This window comes from Populus nigra, chromosome 1 (assembly GCF_951802175.1).
Source record: "Populus nigra chromosome 1, ddPopNigr1.1, whole genome shotgun sequence".
Lineage (NCBI taxonomy): Eukaryota > Viridiplantae > Streptophyta > Magnoliopsida > Malpighiales > Salicaceae > Populus > Populus nigra.
Genome location: NC_084852.1, coordinates 37,547,662 through 37,566,116, shown reverse-complemented (window position 1 = coordinate 37,566,116; position 18,455 = coordinate 37,547,662). Strand labels below are relative to the sequence as shown.

Genomic DNA, 18,455 nt, shown 5'->3' with positions numbered 1-18,455 from the left:
GAAGCTTGGACTCGTAGGCCCCCTCCTCTCTCTGCTTGTTGAAAAAAAGATGAAAAACATCAAATCAATTTAAATAAAAACAAACTGTAATTGGAGTCGTAATCAAAAGCAAAAGAAACAGACAACAGTTTAAAGCAAGAAAAAAGCTAACCATTTACGAAAATAGCGAAGCATCGCTCCTTTAGATTCACTACAATTATCCGCTTCTTTCTCTCTCGCCAAACACGGTACCTCCTCGCTCACACTCACTGAATTGAGATTTTAAGTGAAATTTTTGCACAATTTTGGTCCGTTGATGTTTGATTTTTAGTTTTTGAAGTGAGAATTGAAATGACAGATCGCTGCTGTCGTTTTAGTGTTTAGAAGTAAAATCTTACTTGCTCTGTTTCGAGCTCAGTGAGAAATGCGAGTATTAACTTCATAAGCATGAATGTTTGCTATTAAAACCTGTTTATGTGTGCATAGGATTTTGAAATTGCGATCTGATTTGCTTGAATGAATAAATTTCAGATGATCAGCTTGTTTTTAGTGCTCTTTTGAGTGGAAATTCTGTATTTGAATTTATGAAATGCCATCAGAATTAATTGTGTATAAAAAACATCAAAAGCACATTATGCTTGTCGAATTGCTGTTAAAGGGTGAAATTGACTTGCTGTGCGAAATAGAGAACATTAAGGATGAGAATATTTCTTCCAACAAGAACTAAACGATTAAGCATGCAGCAAGTTGTGGCAGTCTAGACAGTTGAAAATTAATGTGGAAAAAAAATGAAAATGGTGTTGTTGATGCTGAAGTGCTAATGATGGAAGATCCGATATTTATCATTTTCAACATGTCAAAAGGATGCTTGGTTTTTTACACTGGAAAAATTCTTACATAAAATGAGGAGAAATATTGTTTCATATCACAGTTATTGCGCTTGTTTTTGTGGTCAAATATTGTTTTACATCGGTTTCTTTTCATGGATTTGTGAATTGTTCTATTGAAAAACTCAAATCTCACACCTTAGCGTGTTATTTGGAAGTTAAATCCTCTAGGTTAGTTAGATAGACCGCTGATTCCATTTTGTTGTTTTCAAATCTTCTTATAAACTCTTGGTCTACTTGACAGGTTAATATCCATTGCAAACAGGTTGAAGGTGTGGCATTTTTATGAAACGCTTATATCTCCAAAGAGTTGGGAATTAATGACTGCACTATGCATGTGTATGACCACACTGAACCAACTGATATTTAGGAACCTAAGTTTTAAGTGCAGGCAAGACGTACTTGGTTCATGTGGGTGGTAATGTGTCCTTTCCTAATGCAATGGCAACTTTTTTGTTGCATTCTTTTAGGGTTTTTTTGTGCGTCCACCATTTCTTTTGCGCCAGGGCAGTATGAGGGTGGGGGAATTTGGTCAGGAAATGGGTTACATAGTTCTGGATCAGTTTCAAGCAATCACTCTAGAAGTGGCACCTCTAGCTATGTTAAAACATTAAAATTTTCTCTCCCATTAAACAGTTCTGTATCCTGCGAGGAACTAGAAGGAGTGGGATCGCTTAATACCACTTGCGTGGTGAACTCAAATTTGTATTTGAATTCTGATCTTTATATTTATGGAACAGGAAACTTAGAAATAATTCCACATGTTTCAATTGTATGCCCAACAGAAGGATGCATGGTGACGGTTAATATGACTGGAAATGTTAACATTGGTCAACATGCAGCCATCATTGCTGGTTCAGTTGTTTTTTCTGCTGCCAACTTGACCATGGATAGTCACTCTTCTATAAATACAACAGCCTTGGGTGGATCACCGCCGCCTCAAACTAGTGGTACACCAGTTGGGGATGATGGAGGTGGTGGGGGTCATGGTGGGCGAGGTGCTTCCTGTTTGAAAAGGAATAAAACAAGTAATTGGGGTGGTGATGTTTATGCTTGGTCAACCTTGGCTGAGCCATGGAGCTATGGTAGTAAGGGCGGTGGCACATCGTCTCAGAATAAATGTGGAGGGAATGGTGGGGGACGTGTCAAGCTTCAAGTGAAGGAAATATTATACTTGAATGGATCTGTCACTGCAGAAGGTGGGGATGGGGGGCTGAATGGGGGAGGTGGGTCTGGTGGAAGCATATTTGTGCATGCTGTGAAGCTGTGAGTATTCACTGTCTGAATAGACTAATCCATGCTTCTTCTTCTTCTTTTTTTGTGCTGTGGTATGTGGACATGTTACCTGCTAGTTGGACAAATAGGCATCATTAGTGTGGGTCACTAGCTTTTCATTGTCAATAGGTGCTCTTGCATGAACTCCTTAAATATCTTTGTTGAAGTAAGATCAAGTTTTGAATAGGTTTCTTTATATTCTCTACAAGTTGACAAGCAAGGTCTACCAGTAACTACACTGCTTTAGACATGGCAAATCCCAGGCTCCATACTTATTCAGTAACTGAGCAATTCATGTCTAATGTATTCTATGAGTCTCGCTGCCTTTGAAGCGTTCTGAGTGTGTGAGTATCCCTTTTTATAGTCTATTATGATCAGAACATGGGAACCCCATTCTTGTACAGCATAGAGAAATTGAAAAGCTTACGATAATTTATCTACTCTTAAAAGGTTGATGGGAATTGAATGCTTGGCCTGCCTTCTTTATCAGCTCTCTTTTATTGTCTGTTACTTTGCACAAATCTTTAGGAGCATCCATGGTTTTGCTCCCCAGTCATACACTTTGTTGGCTATAAGCTTTGAAACAAAGAGTGGTGGAGTGTGATCGGAAAGATCCTAGATCTGACATTTCCCATGCATCGTTTTTTACTGGATCTTCACTTGCTCTATGCTGTGTAAGAGGTTCATCCTACTTTTAAAACTCACTTAAGCTAGCAAAAAATTCTTTTGTGGAGTATGTTGCCTTCAATGTTGCATAGCTTGCAGCAGTTTTGATTTGGATGTCTAGTTCAGTGACATTTTATCAGAGTGCATCTTCAATCATATTTTGACTTTTCTCATTTTGTGTTGGCTTTACTATGTTTATATCAATTGATAGCCATTTCTTGTCCCCTTAGGTGACGGCAGTGAATACAATGAAAAGATTCTATAAGCAGCTCAAATTCTGCATCATTTATTCTATTGTACAATTAAATCAATGTTATTGTCTTAGCTGTGGTTATTATATTTATGCTCTTTGGTTGAAGAAATGGAAAGATGGAATTTTTTTATGCTTCTCGTACTGTTTTCAAATTATTTGACATTTTCTATTCCTTAAAAGGTTTAGGAAGCTGAATGGTGAGATTTTAATACTGGAATTTCCCTTTTTTTATGGCCATTTGGGGGGGTTGTATACTGTTGAGATTTATATTTGATACATTGCTTAACATATCAGAATTAGGAAAGAGATTTTCAAAGTAGTATACTGTTGAGATTTATATTTGATACATTGCTTATCATATCAGGATTAGGAAAGAGATTTTCAAATTTTTGTGCTGCTGTTTTTTTTGGTTCATTTGTTTATGCAACTTCTTGCATCGTGTTTTGATTGCACAGGAAGGGATATGGAACTGTTAGTGCAGCAGGTGGAAGAGGATGGGGTGGAGGTGGCGGTGGAAGAGTTTCTTTGGATTGTTATAGCATACAGGAAGATGTGAAAGTTACCGTGCATGGTTTGTTCTGATCAAACATCTGTATGTAGTAGTAGAAGCAACTTTAGTTAACTTGTAATATTTCATTCATGTGCAAGAGGCTCCACTTGCTAAATAAATCTTAATAGTGCACACTGGAAGTTCCTTTTGATGAGATCAATCCATTCACTTACCAGTCTTGAACCCAAAATCTTTGATGGAATTTTTTTTTTTAATCTCATAAAGAGGTGCAAAGCTGATCTATACATGTGCAATAGGGTACATGTGAAATCAATAAAGTTGGCGTATTACAAGAACATGTTTTCTGTTGGCTATGGGCTGAATTCACCATATTCCATATCTCATTTCCTAACTAGTATTTCTAGTTTCTTATGCAGTCATTAACTTTTTATTTTTTTCCATTTGTTTAATCTTTTGGAAGTCATAAACATGTTTTTCTCCATCTTCATCATGAGCACCAGCTAACATGTTTTCTTACTTACCATCATGTATGGACTTCTTGCAAGAAGATGAAAATTTCCATGATTTCTATTGAGATAATTCTTATGTTTTCTTGTGGCAGGTGGTTTGAGTATTGGCTGTCCTGGGAATGCTGGAGCAGCTGGTACCTTCTTTAATGCAGATTTACTCAGTTTAAGAGTGAGCAATGACTATGTGATGACAGAAACAGAAACCCCTTTGCTTGATTTTCCTACTATGATCCTGTGGTCAAATGTTTTTGTGGAGAATTATGCAAAAGTTTTGGTTCCACTGGTTTGGAGCAGGGTTCAGGTTGTCTAATGTTTTCTCTTCATACATTTATGTTACTATTTTGTTGAATTGGTCGCTTGTTTGTGCTCTCTGCATATGCCAAGAACAAGTTTTAGCACCTATAATTCATATACATTGTCTCCCAAAGCTTACATTTCCTCAAGAACGCATGTGATTTCTCTCAAGTGAGCCTGTGTGCTTTTACTCTTAGATACGCTGGTGCTTTGTAGGTTGTTCCTCCTAGTAATTCATGACATGTTTCTTCTTAAACAGATAATATGGAAATGGAAATGCTTTATTAGTTGTCTGCAACCCAATTTCTGACTTGTCACATGTGCCGAGAAATGATGCATTTGTGATGGCGCATTTCCACCTTGACATTACATGCCATCAAATGTTATAATCGACCTTGACATTATTACTTCTGAAATTAATTTTATATGATTATTCAAGATCATAAATTGGTTTTACATGACACCTACTTAACATATGTTATTTCTGTTGTAGACTGTGAAGGTTGTTAACTGAACTAGCACAGTAGGTTTTCCTTAGAAACCTTGGTTGTTTGAGCCTGTGTCATTTGTGATATTTGAAGCTTGAGTTAATGAAGAAGGTGATTTATATAAATCTGTAATATAATTTTGTTTAGAGAGTGATCTAGGTTCACGAGACATCTTCACCTAGGAAATTTGATGAACTTCTCTCTAGTAGACACTTTCTTCTTGAACTTCAACTGACAAACTTGAATGTATATTTTCCTGTTGGTAGTGGTTGTAAGATTCTTGGACCATTATTCTGCCATAGTCATGGAAGCTGTTGTTTCTAGTACTACTTGTGGTTATTCTTTGTCTTCCAGTGGAATCTGTGAAGAAACTCGGTCTTCTTTGTCACCACTGTTTTTCATAAAAAGCTACTGTTCTTCGCTGCATGATGAATTTCACACATTCTGAAGCCTTAATACTTTTAACATTGTTTCCAACTCCTTGAATGCATAGGTTAGAGGTCAGATTAGTTTATATCGTGGAGGCAGCATTGTCTTTGGATTGTCTGAATTTCCAGTATCAGAATTTGAGCTTGTAGCAGAAGAACTTTTGATGAGCGATTCTATCATAAAGGTATCTTTGTTAAACAATATTCATGTTTCATTTCTGTATAGCCTGAATCAATATGCACGTGTCTATCTTGAAATCATTCATAATGTTATACGAAACCTTTAATGGGGAAAAATCCAACTTAAGTTACACAAACAGATATACACATGCATAATGCATAATGCATATGTAGATAACATATCTGTAAAATACTAAGATTAATATTTAGATTTTTACTAGAAAGAGAAATGAGGTGTAGAAGGAACTGGTTTCTGGTTTTGTTGTTTTTCTTTCTTCCAAACACGTCCCTCTTCCAATTTCTTGAAAGATGCATGTATTGTGAGGACTGGAATGAGGGAAGGTTTAGAGGAAGGAGCATCACCCCCTCCCAGTCACTGAGAAAAACAAGTACCGAAGCCATGTTGCAATTTGCACTGGATAGATTATCAATAAAGTGAAGAAAGAATGAGATTTAATTCTGCAATGGCTTTAATGAGTGCCAGTTCAGCTTATATCCTATTCATACCATTGATGTTTGAATATGGGACCGGGGAGCTTTTTTGTGTTACTTTGGAGGATGTCTTGTGCTATCGTATTCCCGACCTTTTTCAATGAACTTATCTCATCAAAACAAAATATCATCACATTGTACATAGTAATTTCTCTAATTAATTGAAAAAAGGTTTAAGTCCAGCCAGCTTATTTCTACTGGTTTATTGCAGTCATATTTACTAGATATTTTCATTAAGAATAAATAAGAGTGAATGCAAGTAATAGAAAAAGGTATCTCCTTGATGGAAAAAGGAGAAAAAAAGAAAAGAAATCGAATTTAAAAGGTTTTCAAATTCCTTTATATGCCAGTTTTTGCAGCCATATTTAGCATATTTTGAAGTCTTTTTTCTTTTCAGATTTTTTTGAGTTTCATTGCTTCAAACATTGCATAGATCCATCCTGTATTCTCTATTTGAGGAGCTAAAACTTTCCACTCTCAAAAATGAAGGTTTTTGGTGCCTTTAGAGTTGCTATCAAAATGCTACTCATGTGGAACTCCAAAATTGAAATAGATGGAGGTGGAAATACTGTTGTTACGGCTTCTGTCCTTGAAGTCAGGAATCTGATTGTTCTAAGGGTACGATGGTTTTAACCTCATTCTAAAAGCTTAACACTTGCTTTAAACATACATCATGTTTGTCTTCAACCAAAAATCTGAGGCTGCTATTTGCTTGTGTTTGCAGGCAGGCTCTGTCCTTGGCTCAAATGCAAATTTGGGGTTATATGGTCAGGGACTACTAAAGTTGACAGGTCATGGTGATACAATTCGAGGCCAGCGACTTTCCCTGTCTCTTTTCTATAACATAACTGTAAGCCATTAGCGTACGGATATGTTTCATCCTTCGTTATTTATAGTGTTGTGTTTTATTTAAAATCTATTGTAACCTTGTACCTTGTTGAAACTCCAAGTGCTTCAAAAGATTAATGGCTTGTTCTTAGCATGTAATGAGCCTAATACGGCAGTCATGCGACACACAGATTTGTATACTCTATAACACAGATTTGTAAACTCTAAAACATGGATTTGGAAACTGTATAATGTTCTAAGGGATGGTTGCAAGGAATCATTCAGGCAGCTGATATTTCACTCCAAGAAGTATGGTAGGACAAACATTCAAGGTTGATAAAAAGATGTGTGTGGTTTGGATCTGGGTTATTATGCAAACAAGTCATAATGAAAACTGTGATGATACAATGGAGGGCATAAAAACACTATCCTCTCCAACCAACTCTTTCTTCTTCATCTTTTTCTGTAATTTTGTTAGAAGCTGAAATTCCATTACAGTGTTGAATTAAAAAATGGCATGAAAGTGTCATCTATTCTATTTGCTTCTGCACTCTATCCTTTTTTGAATTAGACTATAATCATGTGTGAATTCCTTTTATCCTTGGATCTTATTCACTAGAAATTATGGGTACTGGGTGACATTTCTTGATGATGTCTGAAAACAGTTTTAATCTCATAATCACATCATTTGTTTTTCCAGATATGAGTGGTAATTTCTTTAAGATTTGTGTGATTATTCTGTTATTGCTAATGCCCATTATGGCATAAGGTCTTGGAGTACATTTGGCAATAACTGCTAGTGACTCCATGCCAAATACAGGTTGGACCTGGTTCTTTACTTCAAGCTCCGTTGGATGATGATGCTAGCAGAAGTGTGTGAGTATGAACTTCTATTTTAAGTATTGGGATATGCTGTATTAATACAATTAAAGCTTCATAATATTTCCCTTATCGTTACCTTTTTTTATGTTGTTGTTGTTGCAGGGTTACAAAATCGCTTTGTGAGAGTCATACATGCCCAATAGATTTGATAACTCCCCCAGATGATTGCCATGTTAATTACACGCTGTCGTTTTCACTTCAAGTAAGAGTTGAATTTAAAGTATTAATATTTCATATACTAGTTATTGTCTGTGTTCCCAGGCAGATAGAAAATGACTCTTCGTGTGGGGCTAATCTTGTTCATGTTCAAGCATGTATAGCACCAAGGAATTAAAGGAACAGAATAGAGAAGTTGAGAATATTGAAATATTACTCCAAAGCACCATTCATAGAACATAAAATATTATCTCATCATTTTCCTGCAAGATCATCTTAAGTTTGCAACTTGCAGTTTTGTGGAGTCATCCAGGTATATTTTAATGTTTCAACACGAAGACCAGCTAGAAATCTCATGAAACATCATATTTGTGCTACTATCATAGATAAATTGAGCAGCTTTGGCTACCATCTGTTTTTTATGCTTTCAGGGTAGAAATGATTTGTACTGCCACAATATTAGCTAAAGCACTGCCATTCTTTCATTAACCATCTTTATATTCCTTGATTCGGCATGAATTGAAGCATGTGTTCATGGCACGTGTTCCACAGTATCTTCAGCATGTCATTCTTGGAATTTTTGTAGTTTTAGGGACTCAATTTTCTTTGATGTCTGAACAGCTAATGCCATTATAATCCGCACACTTTGGTTTTTTTACCAGTTTAGACTTCTTCAAGCAGTTTGTGCTCCAAGTTTGTCATTTCTGTTTTGATGTCAAAGTGTTTGTCGGTCCTTTTTCTGTGCAGTCTTTTAATATGGAATTATTTAATGGCTTCAACTCTTCTTTTGATGTATCAGCTCCTGTTTCTATTGGTGTTTACTTGTGGAATCTTTAAATTTTAAATATTTGGCAGATTTGTCGTGTTGAGGGCCTCCTTGTAAATGGCATTATAAAGGGGAGTATTATCCACATCCACAGGGCAAGAACTATCATTATTGATACTGATGGCTTGATTACTGCATCGGAGTTAGGTAGAGAGTCTAATAGTATTATTGTATTTCTTTTTTGGCTGATGGGCGATCGTTGTTCTAATTGAACTGCTCTTTTTAGAGAGTATCCCCAGCATCCAGTTGTATGTTTTTAATTCTAATCCGCAGAGCTCGTCTTCAGGTTGCAATGGTGGTATTGGAAAAGGGAACTATTCCAAAGGAGCTGGTAGTGGTGCTGGGCATGGGGGAAGAGGGGGCTCAGGTTGTTTTAACGGGATCGTGAGTAATGGCGGTAATAAATACGGTAATGCTGATCTTCCTTGTGAATTGGGAAGCGGAACCCAAGGTCCCAATCAGTCCTATGGAAATGTTATTGGAGGGGGAATGATTGGTAATATTTTCATAAATCACAAGTTTAACAACAAAATTTTCATTTTCACGTTATGTTACTATTTATGTTTACATATTCACCTGTGATGCTTGAATATTTCTGAACAGTATTTTACATATCTGCAAATATTTGTGATTTTTTTCCGTGTGCTTTGAGTTTCTCCACTTAACAGCATACTGTTTGACATCAATCCCAGATCATGCTTACTAACTTGTGCTTCATGTTTGCCAGTGATGGGCTCCATCCAGTGGCCACTGTTAAGGCTCAATCTTTATGGATCTTTGATGGTAGATGGTCAAAGCTTTGATAAAGCGTCAGTAAATAGTAATGCTTCTTTGATTGGTGGACTTGGTGGAGCTTCTGGAGGGACGGTTCTTCTTTTCCTGCAGGAGCTTATGCTTGCAGAAAAATCATCTCTATCTGTTCGCGGGGGCAATGGCAGCCCTCTTGGTGGCGGGGGAGGTGGGGGTGGAAGAGTTCATTTTCATTGGTATAAGATAGACACTGGGGATGAATATGTTCCAGTTGCAAGTATAAGTGGTTCAATTAACAACAGGTATGCTTCACCAAGAGAGGAGGCATGTTATGTGATATGAGAGCTCACGCGTGCACGCACACACACACGCGCGCTATGTGGACTTTTCATCAAGGCTGGACATTCTAAAATGCTTCACTTTCGCCTTTTCTCTCTTCTCATGCCACATGTATTAGACTAGTTATATCATAACTAAGCTATTTTGTAATAATGGAATACATCATTTGGAGATGCATATGAAATATAAGAAGTTTACTTCCTGATATCACAGTGGAGGAGCTGGAAAAAATGGTGGTCTTTTTGGGGAGGAAGGCACCGTCACTGGGAAAAAGTGCCCAAAGGGCCTCTATGGTACATTTTGCAAGGTACCTTTTGTTCTTACACTGCCCTCATGTGGTTGTTGGTTGCTTCATTCTTGAAGTTAATGTAGTCTGGGCAGTTTATAGGCAAGGGTAGGTCAGCAATTTATTCATTTCCTGCATATTTTCAGCAGATTTTGATAATTTAGTTTTCTAGCAGCACTAGGTTTTCTTTAGCTTTTAATCTTTTAAGCTGTTTTTCTTCATGCTATTTGGAATTCCTAATCCCAGGACAAGGAAGAGCCAAATAATGTCCATAAACTTGGTTGTAATCCATGCTTTGATCGTTTGATTATTATGCTAATTAATTTCTTAACCTAAAATGGTTGACATATAAATAATTAAATATGCAAAAATATTAACATAGTGGAAAAAATGGGCTAGGTAGATTGTGGATATATGAGATTTTTTTTGAGAATTTTATGTATTGAGCACAGATTGCAACGGATGTACTTTGAAGTTCATTTTTAAATTCCCAAAAACTTCCTAGTCTAATCAGCAACTTAGGAAAACATAGATGGGAATTCTTGGTCACAGGATTACATTTCACTCTATCCAATTGTAATTTGCATTTTTGCAAGATAGTATTTGTATTTCTTAAATGATAAACCCACACCCACACCCACCCACCCACCCACCCACACACACATAGTGTTTGCTTGACTCGTCTCCTATAATTAAATGACACACCTTATCTACAGGAATGCCCTCTTGGTACTTTCAAAGATGTTGATGGCTCTGATGAAAGTCTTTGCATTCCTTGCTCTCTTGATCTTCTTCCTAATCGTGCAAATTTCATACATGTACGAGGTATTTCTGATTGACATTACTCTCTCTATCTCTACCCTTTTTAACTGATGTGATCTGATATTTAAGTCACTGGTCCACTGCAGGGGGGGTTAGTCAGCCATCTTGTCCCTATAAATGCATATCTGACAAGTACAGGATGCCAAATTGCTACACTCCTCTTGAGGAGCTGGTGTATACATTTGGAGGCCCTTGGCCTTTTGCCCTCATCCTGTCTGTCCTTTTGGTGCTTCTAGCTCTATTGTTGAGTACAGCGAGAATCAAATTAGTAGGATCAGGTAAATGTTATGATGCAAGTTCAGTTGAGCACCAGAGTCATCACCACTTTCCACATCTACTTTCCCTATCAGAGGTACTTTGATAGCAAACTGCCTTCGAATATATATGCTGCAGCTATAAATGGGTCAAGATACAATACAGCACTTTGACAATTTCACATTTGATTGTATTTTTAAACCTAGGTGCGAGGAACTAGAGCTGAAGAAAGTCAGAGCCATGTCTATAGAATGTACTTTACGGGCCCCAATACTTTTAGGGAACCCTGGCATCTTCCATACTTTCTCCCCAATGCAATTATTGAGATTGTGTAAGTAAACTGGATTTTCAATGACACCAGAGGATATAATTGAATTTTTTTTTAATATAATGTTTGGGTTTAATTTTTTATTCCTCAAATAATATTCGTTGATTACCTTCTTTTTTTTCAATCAAAATTCTTGACCCCAGTAGACTCAATCCACTTCTTGATGCTGACAAGATATAGTAAACTGTGAAGCTTTTCTTATCCTGTGCTTGTTTTTCCATTTCTGTCCTCTATAATTTTATTCTACTGAACTTATTCTTGCTCTAAGACATGCTCCTTTGTGAACTGTTCCAATACATACCTGGACACACTTTGCTAGCCCTGGAAGTGAAAGCACAGATTGTATGAGCCTCCACTGTTTCCATCTTATTCTATATTTATTAATTATTATTTATAAAGGGAAAACCTTTTTTGATCTGCATGCAGGTATGAAGATGCTTTTAACAGGTTTATTGATGATATAAATTCTGTTGCCGCATATGATTGGTGGGAAGGGTCGGTCCACAGCATACTTTCCGTGCTTGCCTATCCTTGCGCATGGTCCTGGAAACAGTGGCGGCAGAGAAATAAAATTCATCGACTTCAGGAATATGTCAAGTCTGAATATGACCACTTGTGTCTTCGCTCTTGTCGATCTCGAGCCCTGTACAAGGGGATGAAGGTTTGACTTGTTTTCTTAACTTTTCAGTTGTTTCATTTACAGAACTTCACTTTTTTTAAGGTGTTTTATTTGTCAATACTTCAAGCTAACAGTGACAGTGACTTCTCGTTTCTGACATGATACTAGCACCCACCCCCTTAACTTTATTACTGTCTTGATGGTGGTTGGAACTTGGAAATCTCCAAGAAATGTTCATGCATGCAATAATGTTTTTCTTATCTTTTGAAGCTCACAATGTATTCAACAAAATAAATAAATGTATTTAGGAGCAAATGTTGTGTTCTAACACTCATAAAGAAATGTTCACGCATGATAAATGTGTTGGAATTAATTTTGAAGTCTAAATTCAAGGTGTCATTTTTAGTTCTTCTAGGTGCATTTATTAATGATGTGGTTGTCATTAAGTGTCTAGAATTATCCTTAAACTGTATAAATACATGTATTGAAAGAATAGTAATCTAGGTCCATACCTTCTCCCCTAATTTTTTCTAACATGGTATCATATTTAGTTCGGTCTAATATAGCGTTTAAGGGATTATAGCATGTGTAGAAGAGAGAAATCTCGAGCGAGTGGATGAACAATCAACATCCAAAAAAGAAAAAAATAATTTAGGTGCAAGATGATAGAGTCCAACAAGAAAATTAGGACCTTGCATTAAGAGAATGATATCAGAAGTCAAGAGATGCTAAGTGCAAGCAGATAAGTCCATGTGCAAGAGATGATGTGGTACAATAAGAATCACACATGAAGAAAAGAAAAGAGCTCTTAAAAAAAAAGGGATATGGCCAAAGAGCCATGTCAAAGAATGCGACAGCAACCACCAGACAAGAAAAATAGCTTAGAAGAGTCATGTTCAAGTAAATATTGTTGCTAAAGAAAAGAAGATTAAAGAGATGACAATGAGATGCCTTTAGCTAGTCATGATGATAAAGAATGATGAAAACAAAGATCCAAGAGCTTCAGGGATGAATGCCAAGGGAAATGGTTAAAGAAGAAGAAACTATTTTGCAATTTGCAAGCTTCCCTAACATATTTGCAAGTTTCATAGGATTTTCAAAATTAGGGAAGTGTTGGAATTAATTTTGAAGTTTAAATTCAAATTTTCCTTTTAACTATTAATGATGTGGTTATCTGATCAAGTGTCCAAAATTATCGTACTAGTATAAATACATGTATTGAAAGAGTTGTAATTTAAGTCAAGTCCATAGAGATTTCCTCTCATTTGAGAATAACATAATATAAGTGAGAGTTTATTCCTACCTTCTCTCCTAATTTTTGCTATCCCTAACCCATGAGCAATTGCTCTGTTGTGTCAGCCCGTTTTAAAAAAAATATATGATATTTTATCAGCTATTGGTTATTTTTTCTAATTAAATGGAAGGAAATAAATATAAAAAATACAAGTAACCTAACTACATCATATATTATTGACATTATATTTGCATCTAGGTTACTAATGGTTAAATAACTCATGAATTGTGAGCTAATAAAAAACTTTAAACAAATAAGCTGTACATTTGTCTCTAATTGCATGGAAATAAGTGGATTATGTTTTGATAAGTATGTTATTATGCTGTAGCATGGCCAATTTGGGTCAATCATGCTAGTCTCATGCTGTACTGGCACAAGCCCATCATGGTTTGTGTCATGCTGGTTCGTGTGCTATAAAAGCTTAGCCTAGCCCAAGCAATTTGTTGATGTGCCATGCTCTTACTATCCACTTGCTGTTCTGCCCATTCTACACCTTTACAAATTTGAGTCATCCTGCACCTTTACAAATTAGGATGTTAAATATTGGTTCTTTTGTTGTGGCTAATCCACACAAACATCAACATCCCCTGAACTATAGGTCGTTTTGATTGACACTCCCTGAGTTATTTTTGTTTTGATTTCAACCCCAAAACTATAGGGTGTTTTTATTGACACCCCTTCCATTACATTCCTTCTATTTTTCCATTAACTAGCATGTGAATTGCACACTTTTCGTAGTAAAATATCAAAATATCATAGATAATTGGTCAAAAACACAAAAAAAATTAACATTTGCTAATCTTGTGATAAAAACATTATTTACAATATAGTAAGGTTATCATTAAGAAATTAACCCTTGATAGTTTTATGACTTTTTGGTGACTTGCATGTGATATTTAATGGCTAAATTGGACGGAATATACCAGAAGGGGTGTCAATTAGAACAAAATTAATACAGGGATGTCAATCAAAATGGCCTATAGTTCAAGGAGTGCTTGTACAGTTTAGTTTTTTGCTGAATTTTCTTTTCCAACAGTTTCTATTTGCATTTTCTTTTTAAGTTGAAGAGTATCTATTTTTTCATTTTGTCTTTATATGAGTGGCAACTGATGCAGGTTGGAGCGACGCCAGACTTAATGGTTGCTTACATTGACTTTTTCCTTGGTGGTGACGAGAAGCGTTTAGATATAGTGTCTATAATACAAAAGAGATTTCCCATGTGCATAATATTTGGAGGTGATGGGAGCTATATGTCACCTTATAATCTACATAGTGACACATTATTGACCAATCTTCTTGGTCAGGTATGACTTTTGACATAAATTAAGATTTTAAGTATCATGTTATCCTTCTCCAATGTTCTTCTGACATGCAGAAATACATCATTGCAGCATGTCCCAGCAACCGTCTGGAATCATTTGGTGGCTGGTTTAAATGCCCAATTGAGGATCGTGAGGCATGGATCTATCCGCTCTGCTCTACTTCCTGTCATTGATTGGATATGCAGTCATGGCAACCCCCAGCTTGAGTTCCATGGAGTTAAGATGGAGCTGGGATGGTTCCAAGCAACTGCTTCTGGTTACTATCAGTTAGGTGTCTTAGTAATGGTTGGTGATTATTCTCTCCATTCTATTCACCAGTCTGACTGGGTAGATAAAGGCAATGGTGAACCAACAAGGTAATTTTGAGAGTTATAATCTATAATGTGCTAGTGTCATGTTCTAATCTAATTTATACCTGTTGGGAAGTGGCAGAGACAGACAACAGGTGATAGAATAATATTGATTGGTAAGTTGTAAAATGGTCATATTTCATTAGTTCTCTTGAACCATTTTATTTAATGTCTTTAACTGGAGAGAGAATAGGAATGTGCTTTAAAGATGGAGAAGAAATTGCGTTTGCAAGACAAAATCCTGTATCCAAAGCAACTTGCACAATATAGTGCTTTTATGGAGTGATCCAAACATCTTGTTGCAATGACTTTTCATTGTTCAAATAGCATGGAAAAATGTGGTAGTAATGATACATGGACCAAATAGCTTTTTTTCTTGCTTCTTGAGTCATCATATGTTAGTAGCCTGAAATATTATCCTCTTATAGAGTCGGCCATCATTCAAATTACAGGAACAGTGCCTCGTGTGCAAGCAGAAGTCTTAAGCAGCTGCAGCAAGAGCGGCCATACTTGAGTCAATCTTTATCTCGCAAAAGGATGACTGGGGGAATTAATGGAGGTCTTCTGAATGAAGCTGCTTTGAAATCTCTGGATTTTAAAAGGGAGTTTCTCTTTCCGCTCTCTCTCTTATTGCATAACACTAGGCCTGTTGGCCGTCAGGTACTGGATGGCTATACATTTAGCACCTCTCAATTCCCTTTTTTTAGCACCTCTCTCTTGCTTTTTTTCTTACCGAATTCTTTTACTTTTTGTTGTTTCAGGATGCTCTTCAGCTTTTCATTACTATCATGCTTTTGGCAGATCTTTCTGTCACACTTCTCACATTGCTTCAGTTCTATTGGATCTCTCTTGGTGCTTTCCTTGCTGTTCTGCTTGTTCTTCCTCTTTCCTTGCTTTCTCCATTCCCTGCAGGCTTGAATGCCTTATTCAGCAGAGAACCTAGAAGAGCCTCACATGCTCGTGTATATGCATTATGGAATGCAACCTCCCTGTCTAACATTGTAAGTTATACTAAAAGTGCTGTACTTTTCTCCCAAACTACTTGCTAATCACTATTTGCAATTACAAAGCTTCTTAAGAGCTTTGGCTTTCCAAACAAGTTCTCTTTTTAGCCTAGTTTACCTTCATTGATACAGTTTTTTAAGGCCACAAGTTATGGCAGAAACCTCCCATCCCTTAATGCATACAACTTAAATTGTAGACTCAGGGAAACAAAAACTCAACACCCTTCATGAATCTTACTTGAGTTACTCTCTTTTAGTTGACTTAATAAACTATAACCCTTTTGTTGCTTTCTGCAGGCTGTAGCTTTCACTTGTGGTTTTTTTCATTATGGATTTTCTTCTCTCCGACCACCTGATGAGGAAAACACATGGAACATTAGAAGGTGAGGTTTTATATCTAATCTGTCCTTAAACAATTGATTGGACTGTAAGATGAAAAATAACAACTGTCAAATAATGCGCAGTAATACACTGCATGTCAACGCAATATATTGCACTTGTGCCAGTCTCTAATAATTCATTTTCTCAATATGAAGTTCAATGACAACTATATAGTTAATAGTACTTCTAAGTTCAATTCATGTTTTTGGTGCACCAAGGGATTCTGATTTGTTAATTAGTCTTTCACCCTTTCATATGTGATATATGTAATATGCGTACCCCTCTTAGTAAGTTTTACTGTAGATTACTGAAAGTTTTCCTGTCTTGTTAAATGGTTGTATTGGATTAAAGTTGTAAATTAACGGGTTTCATTTGTTGAGCCTTTTTCTTCATTGCTTGCCTAGATATTAGTTTCATGTTTTGATGTTTCATAGACATATTAAATGATAGAAATTATGTACTTGTTGCATTTGGAATTTTTAATAATCTGCCACTTAGTTTCTCTATTTGTTGGATTCGAAGAAAGGCCACACAAAGATAAGATTGGTTGACATTTATCCCTGATTGGCCCTTGCAGAAAGAAAATTGCATCAGTTGTGCTCAAAACCCAATGACAGCCACATGTATATTATATTCAAATTCTTCTAGTTCCTGTTCACTAAACTCTGTGAAAAGACTCTGTAGGTGGTTTTCTTTGCTTATGTTTTAGATGTTGAATGGAGACAACAGATGTGAGATATAGTAAAATTAGTCAGAATCATGTGACATCACTGTTAACTTAGTCGCGGATATGTCTGAAAGGTGATTTAATCTATTAACTTAGGCCAAAGAGATTAATTCATCCTATGCTGTATTGCCTTCAACACAGTAATTTTCCAGGAACTTTGGCCTGGCCCTTGCACTGCTAATGATCACAGTAGCAACTATTGTGATCATTAGCCAAGCTGGTTGGAATTCTGGTTAATTTAGCTTCATTCTTTATTTTTGTTTGTTTGAGATTTTTTTGGTGGTATGTTTTATCAAGAATCTGAAAAAGCTTTGGTCATGTTTGCTGACAGGGAGGACAATAAATGGTGGCTGTTGTCAACTATCCTTCTGCTGTTCAAGTCAGTACAAGCTCGTTTAGTAGATTGGCACATTGCTAATCTAGAAATCCAAGACATTTCTTTGTTCTGCCCAGATCCAGATGCCTTTTGGGCTCACGAATCTAGTTCATGAATTCAAAGAAACTGATGCGTCTGGAAAGAATTATATATGCTGGTTTTTCTGTCTTGTTGACAGGGTCAGGGGAAGAGGCTTCACCTTTTGCATCAGGCTGTTTCCTCAGGTGAGACTGCTTTGCCGTGTAAATTTGTTCAAAATAGTGTAAAGCATTGGTTATAGGTGTGCATTTTTCCTTCTTTGTAACTATAATGCCACAGGAATTAGTGGAGGAAAAAAAATGTTGTGAGCAAGATAGGATCAGTTCGTTCAGTATGTTTTTTAGTTCGTTGTAGAAACCACACACTAGATTAAAGATAGTTTACTGTAAGATAAATCATTTTTGGTGCTCCATGCTAGCCCTTCTCTCTCTTTCCATGCCTACTACACTAGGTTCAGATTATTTTTTGTAAGATAAATCGTTTTTGGTGGTATGGCCTTCCATCTCTTTCGAAGCCACAGCGATGGTAGATGAAGATGCTGCATGTTACACAATTGCAGAGTCTTGGTTATGTGATGAGGCATACCTCTTGGTTACAGCTTCGAACTGGTTATAATCTCCTAGTAAAGACGTTTAATAATATCATTAAGAAAAACCAACGACAAAAAAAAACCAAAAACAAAAAAGTCGACGATAAGTGTTTCTCACGAGTTGTTCGATGACACGAAAATGGAATTTGCTCTGGTGAATTGAGCTTGTTGAATATATAGCGGGACTATCTGAGGGACTCTGTTTTGAATCCAGGACCCTTTTGCCTGATTTTTAATTAATGAGCAGTGAGACGGAAGTGCATGCTTCCAAACTAGCACAAAGAATTAGAAAGACTTGGTTCATGGTTCTTCAAAAGATG

General features: G+C 36.5%; 1 protein-coding gene across 1 annotated transcript; it reads left to right on the top strand.

Moving 5' to 3' along the window:
• The first annotated feature begins 50 nt into the window (after positions 1 to 50).
• Positions 51 to 17,956, top strand: LOC133674215 (uncharacterized). The gene is made up of 23 exons (XM_062095238.1): positions 51 to 227; positions 1,111 to 2,132; positions 3,516 to 3,631; positions 4,173 to 4,381; positions 5,356 to 5,475; positions 6,452 to 6,580; positions 6,687 to 6,812; positions 7,611 to 7,666; positions 7,775 to 7,874; positions 8,684 to 8,801; positions 8,941 to 9,150; positions 9,382 to 9,706; positions 9,957 to 10,050; positions 10,746 to 10,854; positions 10,938 to 11,203; positions 11,313 to 11,437; positions 11,861 to 12,095; positions 14,463 to 14,651; positions 14,739 to 15,025; positions 15,472 to 15,679; positions 15,781 to 16,020; positions 16,321 to 16,406; positions 17,463 to 17,956. The coding sequence occupies exons 2-23, from the start codon at positions 1,276 to 1,278 to the stop codon at positions 17,620 to 17,622; spliced, it is 4,365 nt and encodes a 1,454-aa protein (XP_061951222.1). The 5' UTR covers positions 51 to 227; positions 1,111 to 1,275; the 3' UTR covers positions 17,623 to 17,956.
• The last annotated feature ends 499 nt before the right edge of the window (positions 17,957 to 18,455 follow it).

Bases quoted from the DNA above. Each gene is read 5' to 3' on its own strand.
- LOC133674215 (XM_062095238.1), top strand. From the start codon at position 1,276: ATGTGGGTGGTAATGTGTCCTTTCCTAATGCAATGGCAACTTTTTTGT. The intron at 14,652-14,738 runs GTATGACTTTTG...ACATCATTGCAG, and splicing joins TGACCAATCTTCTTGGTCAG to CATGTCCCAGCAACCGTCTG. The intron at 16,407-17,462 runs GTGAGGTTTTAT...GTTTGCTGACAG, and splicing joins AACACATGGAACATTAGAAG to GGAGGACAATAAATGGTGGC.